At 37.0% G+C, this 20,137-nt stretch overlaps 1 protein-coding gene across 4 annotated transcripts in view; it reads left to right on the top strand.

Annotated features, from left to right (window-relative positions):
• PAX3 (paired box 3) overlaps positions 1 to 19,212 on the top strand; it is a 105,142-nt gene extending 85,930 nt beyond the window's left edge. For all 4 annotated transcript variants that reach the window (XM_067538652.1, XM_067538653.1, XM_067538651.1 and 1 more), the window contains 4 exons: positions 1,211 to 1,376; positions 2,656 to 2,870; positions 16,923 to 17,169; positions 17,717 to 19,212. In XM_067538652.1, the coding sequence (XP_067394753.1) occupies positions 1,211 to 1,376; positions 2,656 to 2,870; positions 16,923 to 17,169; positions 17,717 to 17,751 (663 nt within the window). In that variant the 3' untranslated portion in view covers positions 17,752 to 19,212. The remainder of the gene's footprint in view (positions 1 to 1,210; positions 1,377 to 2,655; positions 2,871 to 16,922; positions 17,170 to 17,716) is intronic.
• Positions 19,213 to 20,137: the final 925 nt, after the last annotated feature.

Below are 20,137 nucleotides of genomic sequence, written 5' to 3'. Positions count from 1 at the left end.
CCTGCTAAATTATATTAAAAGAAGCTAAGTATAAACTAGACATTGTCAGAATATTAATTTTCCATGGAATAATTGGTGCAGTTGCTACAGGAATGGTATGTGATTGTGAGTGAGAAGGGAGGCAGTCTGCCTAATTGTAAATGAGAGGGTAGATGGCAGTGAGATAATCTTCCTCTTAAGGTATGGTCCACACTATGAAAATGTTTGGGGATCTCTGATTGAGAAGATGGACCAGATTTTCACCTGCTATAAATCAGCATAACCCTGCTGAAGTCACACCAGGCCTGGTCCTTTACATTTGGATTATCCCCTTTTTTTTTTTAAACCACAAAAGAGAACTACATATGTCATAACTCCCAACGTACATTGTATTTTTGGCTAAGTAACAAGACCTTGCTTTTTATTTCTCGATAGCATTCCACTGTAAGTAGGTCGTGGAGAACTTGGAACATTAATTGATGGAATTACTGTGTTGGTTGAAGAGAAGTAAATTTCTCAGTAAAAGATGTATAGCTAATCCTAAATAATAGCTGACTTGTGCCTCTCAGTGGAAACAAATTTCAAGAAAGGTCCTATGTGAAAATATGATCCAGAGCAATCATCATCTAGTCTTAGGGTCAGGTGCTGTGAACCTGTGAACGAGGGTGCATTAAAAGCTGGTAGGAAGCGTTGATTAAATTTGTAAACAAAGGCCTGTGTTTTTCACATTGCATGTTTAAAGTTCTATATTAGTTATTTTACTGCCTTCTTTATTATGGTGTCTGAGTGCCTTCCAAGAGTGCATTAAACAGCATAATTAACATCTGTCACGTTAGGCTCCTAAATCCATGTTTAAGCATCTAAATAAGGCGGAATTGCAGGTGCTCATGAGACTTGTTTAGTTGTCACCATATGGATATAGGTACCTAGCTTTAATCACCAAGTTTGAAAATATTGGGTTAAGTGACTTGGCAGAGGAGGAGGAAGTGCCTGAGACGCAGTGAGAGTGTAGGGGGTCCTAACTCTCCATCCTGGGTTCAGATCACTAAATGAAGTAATGTTCTGCCATTGACTCATTTCATTGCCATGAAGATTGACTTGTGTGGCATATAGAGAACTTTTAGCTTCTTTTCAAATGCAAAATAAAAGTACCATTTTAAAAGTACCATTATTTCTAATATGCCTATGTTAAAAGTACAAAATCAAATGTACCTAATTAAAACATTTGTAGGTCTGGTTTAGTAACCGTCGTGCTAGATGGAGGAAACAGGCGGGGGCCAATCAACTGATGGCTTTCAATCACCTGATCCCAGGAGGATTCCCACCCACCGCCATGCCAACCCTGCCAACATACCAGCTATCTGAGCCCTCCTATCAACCCACTTCCATACCACAAGGTACAGTAGGAGACAGATGTTTCATTTAAATGGAATTATCCATTTAACTCCATTATATGGAGTTTCCATGTAAACCCACTTTAGAAACATTTTATTCTTCAGCTTTGGAAAACGGTACGGGTGAATGTAGGCCTCAAGGCAGCAGAGCACTTACATATCTGCTTACCTTGAGCGTGTAAGGATTCCCATTGGCTTCACTAGGTTTTGGCTTGAGTGCCCATGAATGGTGCCAGTGCCAGACTGAAAGCCCTGCTTGGAGACTGAAGTCCTCTATCCATGGGAGAGGTACAGCATTGGCAAGGATTGTGCAAATTTTCCCTTCCTCCCCCACCATTGCATCTCAACTCTGCCCTGTAGCAGTACGGGGTGGAGGATAGATCAGTCACTGAGTTCATTCAGTCGTCTTCTCTATTAATAGTAACAACTGCCAACTGGAGTTTTTTGTGCCTGATATGGACCACTTGTCTAGTAGGAATTGGACTGAAATGACCAACCATTTCCCCCATGTACTGAATAGCCATCAGATGATAAGTTCCAGTTGCTACCAGAGAGGGGTCACAAACTTATCAGAAGCCCCATGAATTTGCGAAAAATAGAACCTAGATACAGGTTGCTCCTGATTTTGATTTTTCAAAGACAAAACCTGACTGACAAAATGTTATCAAACCAGCTCCCTACTTCCCAAAACGTGGTCCATTATAGAAGTGGGACAAATCTTCAACTTTTTATCTAAGCTGCCAACCTGCTAAACTTTGGTGATTTGGATAAAAAGAGATCTGGCTCCAAACCAGTGATGGATAGTTTTTCCAAACAAAATTCGACTAGGGAAACTTTGCGAAACCCCAACCCTCTCCGATCACTAGTCACTATGAACCTGGGCTGAATTTCTACTGGTGAAGTGGAGAGGAAAAACTTTCTATATCCTGCCCATTACTAGTCCCCGAGCTATAAAATATGCATATTGTCTGTTTTGCTTCATCCATTCTGAAAAGCATATGCCCAGGAAGAATCATGTGAGAATCACATCTGTATATACCTTCCACAATGTAAACCTGTCATGTAGGTTTGACAGAGGCTTATGCCCTGTTTTGTTTCATATTGTTTTTTTTTTCCTCCTAGCCAATTAAAAATTGAGTAATGTTAAATATTCACCTTTGGTTTGGCTGATGTTTACCTGCGAGCCCTTATCAGTTCTTCTCAGTGTTGAACTTTGCACAGTGAATTTGTGATGTCAGAAAACTCTGAGGAAAATGTGTCTGTGTGTTCCTTTCCCTTCTAGCTGTGTCTGATCCAAGCAGTACCGTCCACAGACCTCAACCTCTTCCTCCGAGCACCGTACACCAAAGCAGCATCCCTTCCAATCCAGAGAGCAGCTCTGCGTATTGCCTACCCAGCACCAGGCATGGATTTTCCAGCTATACAGACAGCTTTGTGCCTCCATCCGGGCCCTCAAATCCCATGAACCCTGCCATTGGCAATGGCCTTTCACCTCAGGTCAGTCCTGTGTTTTCAGACAGAGGATTTGCTGTATACCAGAACCAAAGAGACTATTCCCTCAGGCCAGAGTATAATGAATTGCCAAATTTAAACCATAATGTATTCTTTATACAAGCCACATGATTTCAGTTTGCTAGCTTCCTTCCCTCTCTCCCCCTCCCTTTCCCTGTCCTTCCCCCCACTGGCTGCATCAAAACTCGTAGCTTATATTTAATTTCATGTGATTTATAATGTAATCATGCACACTTCATGTTTATGTTCAATTGTCAAGCATTTGTAAAGTGCCACTATTTTCCTTGAGATCCATTCCTAGGTAAAAAAAGTTCAAGAGCAGAAATCTTGTCTAATACATTGTCAGATAATCAGCTTTTTATAAAAATAATGCTTCTTTAAGAGACTATAGAGGTTTTATGAAATGGCCTTAGAAGTAACAGACAAGTTATACTGATAGAGGTGCAGCTGATAAGCAGTACACATTGGGGTGAGCTATAATCAAGTTATAAATACATAAATGAGGAGACTTACTGTTCTTTGGAAATATATAAATGCTCAAATGCCATAATTGTTTTTTTAATTTGCATGAGCTTTTCTTAGGAGATCATGTTAATAAATTGCCTTGATAATTGAGTGTCAAAAGGTTGGTTAAATTTCCTACAAGTGGCATCTGTCTGAAGTTGACATTATTAGCAATTGCTTAAATATACAGTAGTTCCATTTATTAGTATGAGCTTTGCCCAGGTGTTTCGAAGAGCTGTCCACTAAATTCTGGGAAATGTCACAAAGGGGATGCAATCTATAATTACAATCAGGAATCTCTTCAGGGCTGAGAGTGAGAGTTTTAACAGCTTTATCGTTTTTCTACCCTTTTTTCCTCTCAGTGGTTAGAAAAACAGAGAGAAGCTCAGAATGACACAAATGAAAAGTGAAAAGACAATTATACTCAATTACACACTAATCACTGACTATCACCACTGCCGAAGCAGTGAGAGGGCATTCTAATAGGCAGAAAATGAGATTTTAATGGCACAAAGGGTGGCCAAAATAACGACTCATATATCTTTGCCTCCTTCGTTTTCTTCAACTTGTGGTTTGCATCTCAGGAATACAGTTCCTGGTTCCTGCACAACGGTGATAACTCTGTGCAGCTGAAAAGTTCAAAGGCATCGGAGTTGAAAAGAATGAATAGCAAAGGCAATGAAATAAACATTTTTGCCTAAAGGCAAAAGTTCATAAACCCTTTTTTGTAACAGTAAATGTAATTAAGTTTCATAGATTCCTATAGCATATAGCGGAATACAAAACTTTATGGCTTTAAACCACAGTAGAAAAATACCAACATAAAACAAACGGATGTACTTCCAACAAGACTTTTCTGAATTTTGTTTTGAAAACTCTTAATTTCTAAATGCAGTCTCCAATAAAAGGCCTGACATTATATTATTGGTTTCATTTTTAAATGACCATATTCACAGTATTCAAGGTTTCTATAATTTAGGCATAAAAATCTTTCCAGGGTTCTGAGGTAATCCATCAGAGGCAATTTCATCATCATTTTCAGTGTAAGTCAATGCTAGCTATAGAGAAGTGTTATTTTTTTCTTTCAAAACTTTTAATCGCTGATATGAAAGGTAAGTATTACAGTGAAGAAGTCCTGTGACATTGTGGTAAAGTGAGATCATAACCAAAAGCAACTGGTGGGACAAGTTTTCCCCCAATATCTTGTTGTGACCATGTATAATCAAAAGAAGATCTTAAAACTGATAAGACTGACACAATTAGTTACTGTGATCTCCAGTTCTTGGAACCCAGCCTTGATTCAGCGGTCAGCATTGTCATCTTATTATGAAACTTGGTCTGTGCCCCTTAGCATTCCACTGCCTTCCCCTATCCCAGTGCTTAGAATTTCTAGCCCTTTTGCACTTTTCCCATGGACCGTAGAGGGAAATTTGTCAATAGAAAAGAGTGCTGATGTCATTTGTTCATCACTTGAATATATTCCAGTCACATCCATGCAAGGGGAGAGGGCTTTTGGAAGTTTATTGGTGGTAGTACGGAAATGTTTAAAGTTAAACAAATGCTAAACTCTTAGCTGAAAAAGACATTCTGACGGCATGGCAAAAAATGTTTAGACAGAGCTGGCCTTCGGGCCGTGTTAAACTCATGGCTCTGGGACCTCCAGATTCAGAGACCTAGAGATGTAAGGAGAAGCTGAGCTTTCATGTTTTCATAGATAAATCTCTATTCCTTTTGCTGGCCAAAATCACCTTAAAGACATTCCCCTAAACCAATTGCTGGGGTTGAAAGGAACAAGCAGCTGGGTCCCAGTTCTGCAGCAAGAGGCTGAAGGGAATGCCAGACACACACTTTTAATGTATAAAATGTCTGTTGACTATTTGGGACACACCCCAAACTTATCTTAGCCTCCACCAGCAAAATCCTTGGTTCAGTCCTCCACAAAGTTCTCTGCTCTGGTGGACAGGAATTAGTCATGTTTAGAGCTGGAGTGAGATGGCAATAAAAGCTGTTTCACAGGCCTGTCCAAAAATTCTAAAGCCAATTCTGCATTTAGGATTATCTCAAAGAAAAGGTAATGGGGATTTTCCCGGTGAGATACAAGCTCTAAGCTGGTAGAGCAGGAAGTGGGAAAAGATTTTAATGAGAAAACAAAGATCTTCTTTGCGCGCTGTGAGATTCTGACCCTTATTGAATCTGTGTATGTCTGAGAGCTATGAAAATGATGTCTCCACTCATGACTGTCTCCCTCTTGCAAGCTCCATGGAAAAAGTATGTACAAAACGTGCTGACTTTATGGTAGATTATTCAAGGCAGAAGAAAAATTTACACTATCTTCTGGAGATCCTTTGTGATCCTTGGTAGAGCCTAGTGATGTACAGAGCAAAGTCTGGTATTAAGATTCACATGACCTGACTCTTAGATGATGTAAAACACCATAGCTCCACTGATTTCATTTTATACCTGGCGAGACTCTGGCCCACAGTTCTCTGAAATCATTTTATTTTAATGCAGTGCATTCCATTTCTATTTTTGCTCCTGAGACTACTGACAATTAAATTTCTGGGGAAAACATTACAAGAAGTGCTATAGTACTACAGTTTTGTTATTGTTTGTTAATTTTCCTACTGCAGTGACAAACTTTACTTAAAAGTTCGTGTGTGTTGGCATATTTTTTGGGGGTTCAGGGGTGGAATGTCAGCATCCAATATACCTAGCTTGCTGTGCTAGTGGTTCTCTGGAAAAGAAGATAAAGTTTTGTGTGTTCAAGTTTAAAACAAAAAGAGGGAGTAGGAAGTCCTAACTGTCTTCCTAGTACTCAGCACCTTCAGAACAAAGAGCTAATCTGCAGATCTCATCAGAGTGATTGAGTATTGGTCTGCTAAATCTGTTTTACCCATTATTACCTGACTGTGGTGAGAAATCCTCTGTGTTATAGACTTACAAATGGTTGATCTTTATAGAAACAAGTCAGTGATTAATAGCTCAGGGAACTGGTGTCAAGTATTGTCCTTGTTTACATTTTATAAAAAAAAAAAAATCCATCTCTGTCAGTGAACTGGAACTTTTTAAGTATAATGTCAGAATTGAGATTATTAGTGTGTAATGTATGTAAATTGCATATTTTGTGTCGGCTATGCCTATTATGCAGCTGCTTGGTTTTTATGCATATATTTATTGGAATATTGTAGTTCCCTTTCAAATTAAATTTCAATCGCTCAATGCATTTTCTTTTGACAAACAGTTGTTAATCCTGAAACTTATTAGGGAGTAGCATCTAAGCATTCATGCATGTGTACAGAACTCAAGACTGCTTCTGATTTGGCATGTTATTTTCAGATCACGGCATTAACAATTACCTCAGATTCTTCAGATGTAAGGCAATGACTCTTTGTCAAAACATGTTTCTTTCAATTGAAGGTGTATGGTCTTACTGTAGATCTGATTATTACAAAGATAGGATTTCATCATTTTAATTTTTTGTATAAGTTGAGGAAAAAATCTCTTTCAGTGTGGCATGGGAATCCCATGACCTTTTCTTGTTCTCTTTATAAATGTAAAAGTAGAAAAGTTTACCCAGAACCATGTGGTTCTGGTAGTTCCTGTTTCTAAAGAGAACTATTTCAGAATATATTTGGGCTCAGATCCAGACCCAAGAACATGTTTAGTATTGTTGTTCGTCAGGCCACTCCTTTTCTACACTTACAAATCCACATAGGTTACAGAGCCTTAAATATCCACTGTTAAAAAGCTTTTACCAGAGCAGGTGGTTGCAACCTATTTCCTGATGGATATATTTTTTCACCACATCCACCCTAGAAAATAAATCACTAACCCTCACTTCCCAAAAGTGGGTCATACTAATAGAATAGGAGACTGTAATGTGGTGGCCTTTTAAAATGGTTGGGTTAGTCGCACAGTTGCTTTAGAGTGCACAGCACCCTCCAGCGTACTTAGTTCTTAGTTCTCACAGTTTACATGGCACTCAGCAACATTCTGAACTCAGAAGTAAAACTCCAACCTTTCCCTTGAGCAGCATGGAAAATTAGAACTATTTCAAAGCTTCTTCTTGGAATGTCCAAATATTTATTATCTGTAGCCCTTTCACTGAGGCAGGTTCATGGTGTTCTCTTGGATAACCGTGTTCTGTATAAGTGCACTTGGTTTTTATCAGCTCAAAGCATGTCAGCTGTTGAATTAGGGCCTTTCAGTTAGAAGAAAGATGCACTCATGATGCTTTATTAAATTATTTTTATAGGAAAACTCACGAGCAAATAGTTGAAAATGTGCATTTCCTCATTGAAAATGAAATAAATAAATAAGAGCAATGGGTTCCTTTATTATGCATAATCACTGTAATAAAATTGTTCACCATCTGGCTTCCCACAGAAATGCACTTTCCATGCTGAATGATTGTACTAAAGCCCTCCACCAATCAAAAGCTCATGTTGTGGGTCAGAAGAGGTCTTAGCTTTGAAAATTGGTCAAATGGTAGCCAACTGACAAGAGCCAGAAGTCATGGATTTCTTAATTAGGGAAGCAGTTTTTTCACATCATGTAACTTGTCTGTGCACAAGTTTCCTGAGAAAAGCCATAGATGTAATTAAAGATGTTAAGCCAAGAGGGTTTTGCATTGATTTCATCATTCCATTTCTTTATTCTGGTAGAAACAATTGGAATTTTGTGGTCTCATAATTACTATCAGACAAGAATAACCTCGGCTTTAATTTTCAAAAGTGACTAGTGAATTTGGGTGCTTCCATATGTGGATGCCTAAACTAAGAAACCTTTAAGAGGACCTGATTGTCACAGAGCAGGTGCTCATAACTTCTGAAAATTTGGCATCCTGAAAGTGTTAAGCGGGACCACCTGTAAATTGAGGTCCCCAAAATCACTGGTCACTTCTGAAAATTTGAGCCAGCCTTATTCTTGTCTCAGAACTAATCAAATTGTAGAAAAGGTACAACAATAAAATATACTGACACTGAAATGTAGACGTAAGATGTGCACATAGTTGAAATAAAAGTCACATCATTTCTTGAATTTGCCAATTTTCATCATATGACAGGCCCTCACATAATAATATATATGATTCATTTTTGGTTGTTAGCATTCCTAGCTCTCCACTCATTTTATTTGGGCCATATAATAAGATTATTCACCTCAGAAACTTTTAATGCTTTTGATTGCTACAATTTAAAATGCTTATGATTTTCTGTATTTTAAATATATCTCTGCCATTCAGTTGAAAAATTCTTCACAATGTTTTTGCACAATGTTTTTCCACCCCCCCCCCAAAAAAAACAACAAACAAAAACAGGATTTTTCACAAAAAATTATCAACATCTTCAAATTTTTCTGATTTTCAGTAACTATGGTGGAATATTTTAATCAATATTTTTAAATTCAATTGTATCAAAATCATTACTGAACTTTGTTGTTTACCAAGAACATGGTTTTCTGTAAATGAAATGTTTGATAATGATTTCAATATAATTTCGATAAAAAATTCTGTTAAGAACTAATAAAAATGCCATGAGAACGTTTGCAACTCCCCCGCTGCCCCCACGAAAAAACCAAACAAATCAGAAAATAGGTCTGGCTTTTTTTAATCCTGTGAAATGAACACCGTTTTAAAATTTCCCACAAAACTGTCATTCCTCTCTCCTAGTGATATCTACCATTTGGGATAGACTCTCTCATATTATGCTGAATAGGACCACAGTTACTAAAATAAGTTTTTCTATGCTCAAGATAATACAGGTGGGAATCCTATTTGAACCTAGTGTGAGGTGAACCACCTGAATCAGCAGCTCTTTACAGAGTATGTGATTGGAATGCAATGATGAACTTCTAACTCATCAATACATTTACAAAATGGCAATATGAATAGGAATCTCAATATTTGCATATTTATTCAACTAAAAGTTGATACATGAATGAATTCTTTGTAATGAGTAGTCATAGAAAGTTCAGTTCAGCCATTAATTATGCACTGTGTTTTGTTTTCCTGAAGGAAAACATGTAAAACACGCACAATTCCAAAAAGGCATGTGTATTGCAATGATGTTCCCTAGGAGTAAAATTCACCCCTGTGCAGGACCTGTAGAAGGTATCACTTAAGTGCCATTTAATCTCTCAAAATAGGGCTAAAATGCACAGAAGTGAATTTCATCCTAAATCTTTTTTCCACTCTGGATAGCTGGTTTTCTCTTCATTACCTTATCCGGTGGTTAATATTTGGATTTGTTTTTAAAAGCGTGCAGATACAGTATAGAAAGAGGCATACTCATTCAAAATATTATATTATATTAAATTTATATTAATTTGCACCCTTTTAAAAACAAACCCAAATATTAACCTCCTTGTGGGGCAATGAATATATATATATAATATACAGTATATACTTCTCCACATATAATGGTGAAATTTATATATGAGGGTGTCTGCATTCAATTTTGACTTGCCTCTTTGTCTAGTATATGGGACATTATGTATGTATGTTATTGGAAGTCTGATGAATGCTAGCATTTGCTGCCTCTCAGAATATACTTATTGGCTCATCAGAGAAATGCAAGCCTGTTTTCTTCTAATCTTTCTATGGTTATGGGTAATTTATCTCTTTCAGACAAGTGGCTATGTTTTCCTAGGAGCTCAGTGCTTTTAAATCTAGCCCATAAGTGTCACAAAGGGCATTGCTTGGTGCGGAGCACTTTTGAAAATCTGGCCCATGGGACCAAATGTGGTAGTTCTTAAAGAAGTTCTGAATCCTCCACTCTGTTTGCAAAACTACTGTTGACTTCACTGAGAGGTCTGCAGGATCAAACCCTTAGTCCCTAGAAGCTGAACTCCCAGCAGTAGTTTTGCAAATTCTGTCAGGGCATTGACTGCAGGATTTGGCCTACCTATGTTGTTTTAAAAATGGTAAAAGGAGCCATAGCTTAGGCTATGCCTACACTTTGAGGTAAGGGGTGGGATTCTCAGCTTGTGGAGACATACTCATGAAAGCTGTCTTCTGACCTAGCACACTAACAATGGCAGTGGCAGCAGATGCTAACAATCTCAGGTTTGTACCCCGGGTTTGAGGTGGATTTGTACTTGGGGCAGATAGCACAATGCTGCCACTGCCTATGCTATTGCAGCTACACAACTATTTTTAGTGTCCTAGTTCAGATGAGAGCTAGTGTGAATATATATAAGTGAGCTGAGAATCGCATCCCTAGCTCATAGTGGAGATCTGTAACCTTAGATTAAGGAGAAGAGGTGTGTGTGTGAACTCTGGAGCACAGCTGTGGGCTAGCTGTGTTGGTTTCCTTGTGTATCACAATCTCTTTGTTTTGTGTGTGGGATTGAATATAGGCGGGAAGAAAAAAGTTAAGAGTGAATGACCTACTCTCAGGTCTGAGCATGTAATCTGTTCTATGCAGACAGTATTGACAACTCCAAGCATTACAAAATCACTAGTCAGCCCACCCAAAATAATGAGATTGGCTGAAAAATCTTGAGATTTTAAATAGAATAAATTTGGGTTCTTTTTATTTGTCTTCTCATTTTTGAGCCTTTAGGGTTCACGTTATCAAGCTTTTCTGTACAACTATGAGGGCTAGAAACTTGTTTTTCTTTTTAAATGAAAGTTGATGGTCTCATATAATCACATGACTCCAGAAGCTGATACTTGAAGAACACCACCAAATATTGGGAGACTTGTGATAAAATGGTGAGAATTGGCCACACTCGGTATATAAGAGGTATGTATTTAAAGATCAGACTCTTCTCTGATTTTACATCAGCATAACTCCATTGACATCAGTGGAATTACTCCTAACTTACACTGGGGTGAGATCAGAATCAGACCTTACTTGGTTTGGATAAACACTGGGCCAGTTCATCAGATCCTTGAAGCAAATGGAGTTGCACCTATTTACACTAAGTATTTGACTCTCAGTCTGCTTGCTAGCTTGGTAAAACCTAATATATATGCTATTTGGTGAATAAGCACAATGGATGTTTTTTCTTCATATAGCTAAATCATTTTTAATGACTGTGTCTGATCACTTTCAGCCCATCAGAACAAATTATTTGATCCAAATTTCACATCCAGTTTTTTTACGTGTTAACTTAATTCTTTGATACATTAAAATATCACTTTTTAAAATGTACTCTTTTTTGGTGTGATATTTTGATTTTGAGAGATTTTCTGCAATGAAGAATTAACAGCAGGTAATGTCATTCATCTTAGAAGCAGTTTGAAATTTTCTCTGTTAGTGATGAATGAGGGTATCTGACCCACATCTGTTTTACATTAGAATGGAACATTGCCCTGACATCGTTAGGAGCATTTGTCAAGATTCCCTGGACAGAGCTTCTGTAAATTACATGCTGCAAATGTGTCAGGGTCAGATAAGAGGATATCATTAACTCCACTAAAGTTTACTCATGATTCTGTGAGCTCAACTTAATACGTTAGCTGCCAACAATTTTCCTTGAGCTGTTTCATTAAATCTTTCATTGAGGGAAGGGTAAAAAATGTATCACTGTACCCAAAAATATTACACATGTTCTTTTCTCATAAATCATATTAATTGCAGGCATGGTCACAAAACATATTAAATGCAGGCATGCGTAAATGAATTAAAACATATGAGAATTTTATTATGCCTATGGTAGGTCCAACATACTAAAATACTAACCACATTGACTGGCATAATGTTTCATTTAAATGGAATAAGCTTTATCTCAGTTTAATGGACTTTATTCTGTTGATAATAGATGTATTTTATATCATAGCTGATAATGGACCAGATGTTTCCTACACACTTTTAAGGCTTTTATCAGCCACTTCTACTTCTACATACTGGGCCATGACCTCAACTGGTGTGAATTGCCATATCAATGCTGGCTTAAGTGGAGCTACACTGATTTCTACCAGCTGAGAATTTGTTGTAAACAAGTAGAGGTTTTTTTGTTTGTTTTGAGGAAGGGTGGTGGAAATTGCTCAGTAAATGTTTCTGGATATTTTACTTGTTGCAGTTCACTGTATTTATTTGAAGTCAATTTTATCTGGAAACAAGGATGAATTTAGAGACGCATAGTGTTAGAATGTAATTGTCTACAAACTATGCATACCATATTTTGTTGAATTGATAAATAGCCTTTGAGTTAATATAAGTGCACTCCCTTCATTCCTTATCAAGTGAAACTCGAAGTCACATGCTACCTAGAAAACTGCAGTTTTCGGTTCTAAAGATATAAGGCCTGAGCCAACACTCATAAAAGTCAAGGAGAGTCTTTCCATTGACTTTAATGGGAGCTGAATCATGCCCATAATGAATATGGTTTAATTTGATCTTACACATACAGGGTCAGACCCATTGTTGGAGTAAATCTGTGTAGCTCCATTTACTTTTGGGGGGCGATGCTAGTTTACGTGAGTAGAGGTTCTCACCCTCAGCACCCAGACCTGGAGGTAGTGGCGTGCCTCTTCTGGGTGCTGAGTGCCATCTACTTTCATGGCGGGCAGTAGAAGTTGCAGTTTACAGAATTGGAGCTTTACTGGCTTTCTAATTGATTAGGTGAAAGTCAGTCATGCCCTTCCTGTAACTCCTTGCATGGGTGATAAGGTCATGACACATACCACCAGAGAGACTTCTGCCTTTGGGCTACTTCCCTTATAGCTTTCAAACAGACATGACCAAAAATCTAATTATTTAGATGCTAATCAACTGCAGGATGATTCCTAAGGCTTCTGAAGAAGATATTTCTGAGAAGACAATTATTGGTCAAAATCAAATTTTCAGCCTTGAAGATACAGTGCTGTCACTCTGGTCAAGATGGTTAAAGGCATCTGATTTATTAGGTACATCTGCACTTGATTAGAGATGACTGACAACTTGAGTTAATATATGGTAAATTTTGAATGAGAGCCCATCTAATATCAGTTCATTTCAACTCTTCAGTGACTACATGGCTAGCAAAATGGTAAATCTGCTAAAGCTGGGCCTGAACCAAAATACCAGATACAAACACACCTGAAGTTTAGAAGGTTCCTATTTAAAGTCTGCTCCATTGCTCTATAATGGGTCACACCGGAACCCTGGATCCAAACACTCCCAAACTTTGGGTTGTTCATAATTTGCAACTAGGTCAAATTGTTGTATCTTGGGCCCCTTTCTATACACAACATCAATGGAAAAAGTCAAAACTACATTAAGAAGTAATTTAAGGTGATGGGCAAAATCATGTTCACCCAAACAGCCCTAAGAGTTCTCACTGAGACAGAAGCTGATCCTGTAGTCCTCACTTAGGCCACACTCCCACTGGAGTGGGACTGCTTATGAGAGCAGGATTTGACCTATTATGTAAAACATTTGAACAGAACAAAATAAAACCCATAATAAGCAATGAATCCAATAGTTTTAGTTCAAGAATAGAAACCTTTGCATAATAGTTTGCTGAGTTATTTTAGATTTCTGGTAAATCATGTGCATTTTAGACTGATCAAAATGACAATGCACATGCCAAGGTAAATATTTTCCAGACACATCATTTTCAGTGTACATGTTCATATAGGCTTCTTTCTTTCTTTCTTTCTTTCTTTCTTTCTTTCTTTCTTTCTTTCTGTCTTTGTCTTAGTTTTAATCTTAAAGTAGGAAGATGAATTCAAAGGAAATATAGTATGAATCATACATAGGTTCTATTTTATTGGAATTTGGCATCTCTGCTAGCAGATCTTGATGCAGTATTGGGACCAAAAGGTGCTAGTTTTCTCTGAACCATAACATCTTCCAGTCAGGAGCAATTCATTTGAAACTCTTGAACTGAAGAATGTTCCTAAGCTGCTCCTTCAGAAAAATCTTACAAATAAATGCAAATTTGAGGGTCCAATTTTGAGGGAGGGAAATGTACCCAGTACTTTACCAGTCCATGTTTTCCGGGTGGGAGGAAAAGGTGTTTTGTTTCTATTTGTTTTTAATTTAGGTTTTGGTCTGGTTTTAGGTTTTTTGTTTTTTTTTTGGCCACCAGATTTGCTAAGGAGATGTTTCTGAGATAGTTTAGTGAGAGGTTTTTTGGATGTAATTGTTGCACTTTTTGTTCATCTTTTCCCCAGGATATTTGCAGGTGTATATGATGCATACCCTAGATGCAGACATTTGGTTGCTATTGTAAACTCAGCACTCCAAATATGACCTACCTGGTTCTTTTCTTATGGGTCTGCAAAACTGTGCTAATTCTTTACATGCCTTCCCTCCCATTTAAAGCATGATCTCCAGTGCCTTTATTTCTTTTCTTTATAAAACCAAACCTAACAAACAAAACCCAATGTTCGCAGTGCCAGAATCACAAGCAAGCTTACAACAAAAACCCATTGTGCTCATACAATGGAAAATTAAGGCAATTTAATGAGGGCCATCTTCTACCTCAGAGCCACCCATGTACATCTGAGTACAGAACTGGTCTCTGAAGAAATAGATTTTCACTTTAATCTTCTAGGGAAAGGTAAGGAAAACTGCAATAAGGCAAAATAATTACAAACAAATCTGAAAAAATATTTTGATGGTATCCTTCTGTGGAAAAAGTGACTTGGAAAATGTTTCTGAATATGTTGGTTATGTAGAAGCTTTGCAGTATCCTGTATGTATAATCTCAGGCCCTTTTTTCAAGCTTCACTGTATGTCTACACGACAGCCGCTATAGCAGCACAGCTATGGTGATAGCTAGTTGACAAGAATTCTTCTCATGAATGTCACTGCATCTACACTGGGGGTTAGGTCATCCTAAATTTTTCACAGCCCTGAGAAATATAGCTAGGTAGATCTAATTTTTAAGTATAGACCAGGCCTAACTTTGCTAGTAATTCCAACAGAAGGGAGCAGTTCTCAGCATAGTGCTTGTCTTTACCATATACTGTGAAAATACAGAAGTCCTTTGAAAAGAAACATTCATCTAGCTGTAGTACAAGGAAGATATTTCCAGAAATAAGGGATTTAGCAGCGCAAGTACATTTAATTTGTGCTCCTAAATCACTTATGTGCTCTTGAAAAATCTCTCTCTGAAGGTCCACAGGAAATTACAGCTAGAGGGTTGGGTTTTTAGAGACAAGTACATGTTTTCAAACAATATAAAGTCTTTTTACTGATCTTGACTTTCTTGTTAATTTCTTAACTACACTTATCTATAAGAAGTTACAAGAGTCACAGGAGGCTTGAAGCCAAGTTAGAAAGAGAATACTGTACTGTTGCTCTTTAGAGAGGAGTGAATTGGTTAGAGAGTCTATGGTATGACCCTCAACAGTGAGCACTGTAATCTTTTTCTTCTGGTATTCTTTACCGACAAGCACATGCTGCATACTAGCAACACATGAGTTACAGGCGCTCTGCCCCTAGCCGGTAGATAAATATTCTCTTGGGTGCTACGATCCTTCTCTGGCTCTGCATTTGGAGGGCTGCCTATAGTATGTAGCAAACACATTGAACTGAAGTTAGTTTTTGAAGCTGAACAAATGTTAATCAGTACGCTTTTGGGGAAAGGGACCCTCTATTTGTTCTGTGTTTGTACAGCCCCTAGCACAATGGGGTCCTGGTCCATGACTAGGGCTCTTAGGCAAATATAAATAACAACAACCCATACTCCCCCATTGTTTACTCAGCCCTAGAGTTTAGTTCCTGTTGGGAACTTTTCATCAATATATTTACAGCCTATTTCCTACCCCTCTTATAAAGCAAAAATAAATATTTGACTAAAACAAGTTTACAATGACAACATGGGAAAAAGGAAAAATATAATTATATAAAGATATGATATCTAGTCAAACACAGCCCCATTAGAAAAGAGGAGCTGGTTTATATGGTCAAGTTGACTAGAACCATCAGTGAGGCTCTACTTTGTGTACTACCCCATTTCAAAGCTTCTATGCAGTGGTTTAAGAGCCTCATCATAGGAACCATCCCTAAGACATCCCTAATTAATTATGCATTTTAAAATCAGCCATATAAATACCTCACTCTTTTCTAATGTGGCTATTTTTATAGCTATTACTGTTCTGGTTGCACTGTTTGTTATCAAGAATACAAAATGGCTTCGGTTGGCTAATAAACAAAGCATGATGAAGGTTTCTGTTTGGGGAACAGCATTATAAGAAGACTTGGACTTGGACTGTGATCTATTTTCTATTTTTCTTTTTTCTCTGTGTCCCTAATGAATAAACATTCAGCGATGGAATTCCTGCTATGACATGTGATCAGACATTTTAAGAGCATAAAAGGGTTTTTTTGTTTGTTTGTTTTTGCTTTTGTTTTTTCCTCCCACCTATATGCCTGTACATTATTTTTTCTGGAATGCCAGCCATAAGTTACTTTTTAGGTGCATGATGTAACTCTTTTTTCCTCTTTGAATTAGGAACCTGAAGTGCAGGTCAAATACAAAGTAATAGAGATCATGGGAAATTAAATAACAGATGCTAGTATTCTTGCAGCTCTATATGAAATATAGTTCTTCATGCGTTTTAACCTTCATTTGTTACTGTACCTTTTATTTTAGGTAATGGGACTTCTGACTAACCATGGTGGTGTACCTCACCAGCCCCAAACTGATTATGCCCTCTCACCTTTAACTGGGGGCTTAGAACCAACCACTACTGTATCAGCCAGCTGCAGTCAGAGACTAGATCATATGAAAAGTTTAGATAGCCTGCCTACATCACAGTCCTACTGCCCACCAACTTACAGCACCACAGGTTACAGTATGGACCCTGTCACAGGATACCAGTATGGGCAATATGGACAAAGTGAGTATTAGGTGGATATTTGTTATGTAATGATGGGGTCATATCCTTAGTAAGGTAACTATCTCTCTCTGATATATTTTGCTTCTTGTAACAAAGGAAATGGGGAGGATTGATTTTTAACCTATGACTTTTTCTTCTCTTCATAATAGAACTATGTTTGCCACTAAGATAACTGATTGTTCAAGCAAGATTTCTGCTGCATAATTATTTTCTTAAGTGATGTCAACAACATCTTGATGTTATTAATTGTTGAGACATGAAACCTGATTGCCATTAGGTAAAACATAAGGGTTGTCCAAAATGAAATAACCACTGGCATTCCAGTATTAGAAACACATGTTTTTAATGAGGTCAGCTCAAGAATCATTATAGTATATAATCCCAGATACATAGAGTTTTGTCAAACTTGTTTTAGGAATAAAAATATTAGTCCATTTCCTTTGATATATCTGTATTAAATATGACAATGTCAACCTGTAGTTGACATTACCCCTTGCTGTGAGGTTGTCACAGCATGACTTAAAAAGCTTCTTTTGCTTTCTTACAGGTGCCTTTCATTATCTGAAGCCAGATATTGCATAAATGAACTATCCACTTCAAGTTAAAGCTTGTCTTGTTTCTGGTCTCACTCCAGTGCTTGGATGAGAGGGATCTTCTCACCAAAATGCAACCCAAGCTGGGGCAATCACAATAGAGATACAGGATTGTTATGTTCTTTTCTCCAGTCATTGCTTTCGATAAACATTTAGACATGTTGGACAAAACAGTTCTGAAGACACAGACTAAAAGCAATTAAACAAATACAAAAATACAACACAGTTCAGCGTGGGCAGGTATAAAAAATGCCGAAGTATTTAAAATCACGGACTGACAAAGCATTCCATTTTTATGTTGCTAAAAAAACATGCATTGATTTGGACAAACAAAATATTCTAAAACTTAACAGTTGAGCAAACTGAGACTCATCTGACTTCCAATGCTGACTTTATTCTAACTTTAAAACTGCTCAGTTTCTGAAACATGAGCAGGAGAACATTTTGATTTTACACAGTGGAAATTGACCTCAAGAAGAAATGTCATGGTCTGTAGGAAGCTAGGATAGATGTAAAAAACTTCCACAACAAGTTAATGGTTATCTTATCATTCTTTTGTAATCATGTTGTCAAGAAATGTCACATACAAGTTTTGTTTTACAATGAATGAGATATTGTATAACATGAAGAAAAAAAATTGCAATTTGTGTGTGTGAAGTTTTCCTAATTCATGTTACATTCTGAAACAAGCAAGGAAAGGAAAACAAACAAACAGGGAGGTAACTTTGATTTCCACAATTGCTTAACAATGTGCAATACTATGTACCTCACACAAACTTTGGGATCATCCAAAGTGATATAGATAGAACTATGTTTTTGCAGGTACTTTTATTTTTGCAGTACATATTTCATTATGATAAAACGCAGAAGTGGTGCAGTCTGCAGAACAACAGAATCTGGCTCCCTAGTCATGACCATTTTCAGGAAACAATACATTTGAAATGATTACATTTACATTCTTTTATTCTTTTTCAGTGACATACAGGACATGAACAGAGATGTCCCTGTATCTGACATGTACTTTTAAATTATACAGTGATAGACAATATAGAAGAAAAAATAATAATAATAGGAACCGAGGTTTACATAAGTTTGTGTTGTGACATTTTAGAATGTCAATAAATTTGTGTTTTGAAATGTTAAGAGGAACAGGAAGATGGAAGGCAGTGTTATTTATTTCTCTTTATTCTTGGAACAATGAGTGAGGTAGGACACAAATACATTCCTTTTAGCATTAAGGACTATGAAGTAGTGAGATAGTGAGACTAGGTGTAGTACAGAGATTAGTTCACACATTGGTCTTAAAAGGTGATGGAACAAAAGAAATATTATCTTTGTGTTGCAGCCTCTACCAACAACATATGTGTTGTAAAAAATGTCTTTAATGTAAAAAGTGCAGTAAATATTTACTATTTATAATGAATAAACAGTTATGAAGACTTGAAAAACACTGATTATTTTGTCCTAAGCTGTAGGGTTGTGCTAAATACATTGATACATTTTAACCTGGATATAATCAAGGAAAAAACACGTTACTTTCAATTCAAACTGTTTTTTTTATATAAGCACTCTGCCCACATTTAAGACAGGGCTGGCCATAAGCAGGCTATGAGCCCCTTGAGCTGCTTGAATGACAGACTAGTACTCATTACTACTTTATGTATTTTCATGGGAAAGACAAAGACCTGAGCACCACACAAACAAATAGTGAGCAGCTCTCTTGGGATGGTTTCACAAAACACAGAGCCTCAATTTGTAATTATTTTGCAGTTTACAAGCTAAAACCTATGTATGATGATGTGTCAATGTATGATAAGAATTGATCATTCTAATACAGTATTACACACACTTACAGCTGATCGAAAGATATCAAAGTTTTGTCCACAAAAATGCAGATTTTTAATTTGATATGTCAAATGATGATTTTCTTATTTATCACTAGAGTTGGTCAATAAATATAATTTTATTTTGGAAAAATGAATTTTTTAACATTTAATTTACTTTTTTAAATTGTTTTTAATGGCAATTTTAAAAATGAAATGTAATATTATTTTAAAAATAATATACTGGGGATGCTCTCTCTCTTTTCCATACTTATTTTTCTTTTATTTCACTAGAAAGAGTAGGGAGAGGGAGGAAAAATATACTGAAATAAATTTAAAAAACCCTGATTATTATGTATGTAAGTGGGAAACAGTGGCTATAATTACATTGTTGTTCCTTCGTATATGCTACCTTTGCAGATCTTAGAATCATAGAATCGTAGGACTGGAAGGGACCTCAAGAGGTGGTCTATTCCAGTCCCCTGTACTTAGGAAGGATTAAATATTATCTAGACTATCCCTGACAGGTGTTTGTCTAACCTGCTTTTAAAA

The sequence above is a fragment of the Emydura macquarii genome, unplaced genomic scaffold (assembly GCF_026122565.2).
Source record: "Emydura macquarii macquarii isolate MOO-44397 ecotype Brisbane River unplaced genomic scaffold, CSIRO-AGI_Emac_v2 contig_499, whole genome shotgun sequence".
NCBI lineage: Eukaryota > Metazoa > Chordata > Testudines > Chelidae > Emydura > Emydura macquarii.
This window is presented reverse-complemented; position numbering and strand designations above follow the sequence as displayed.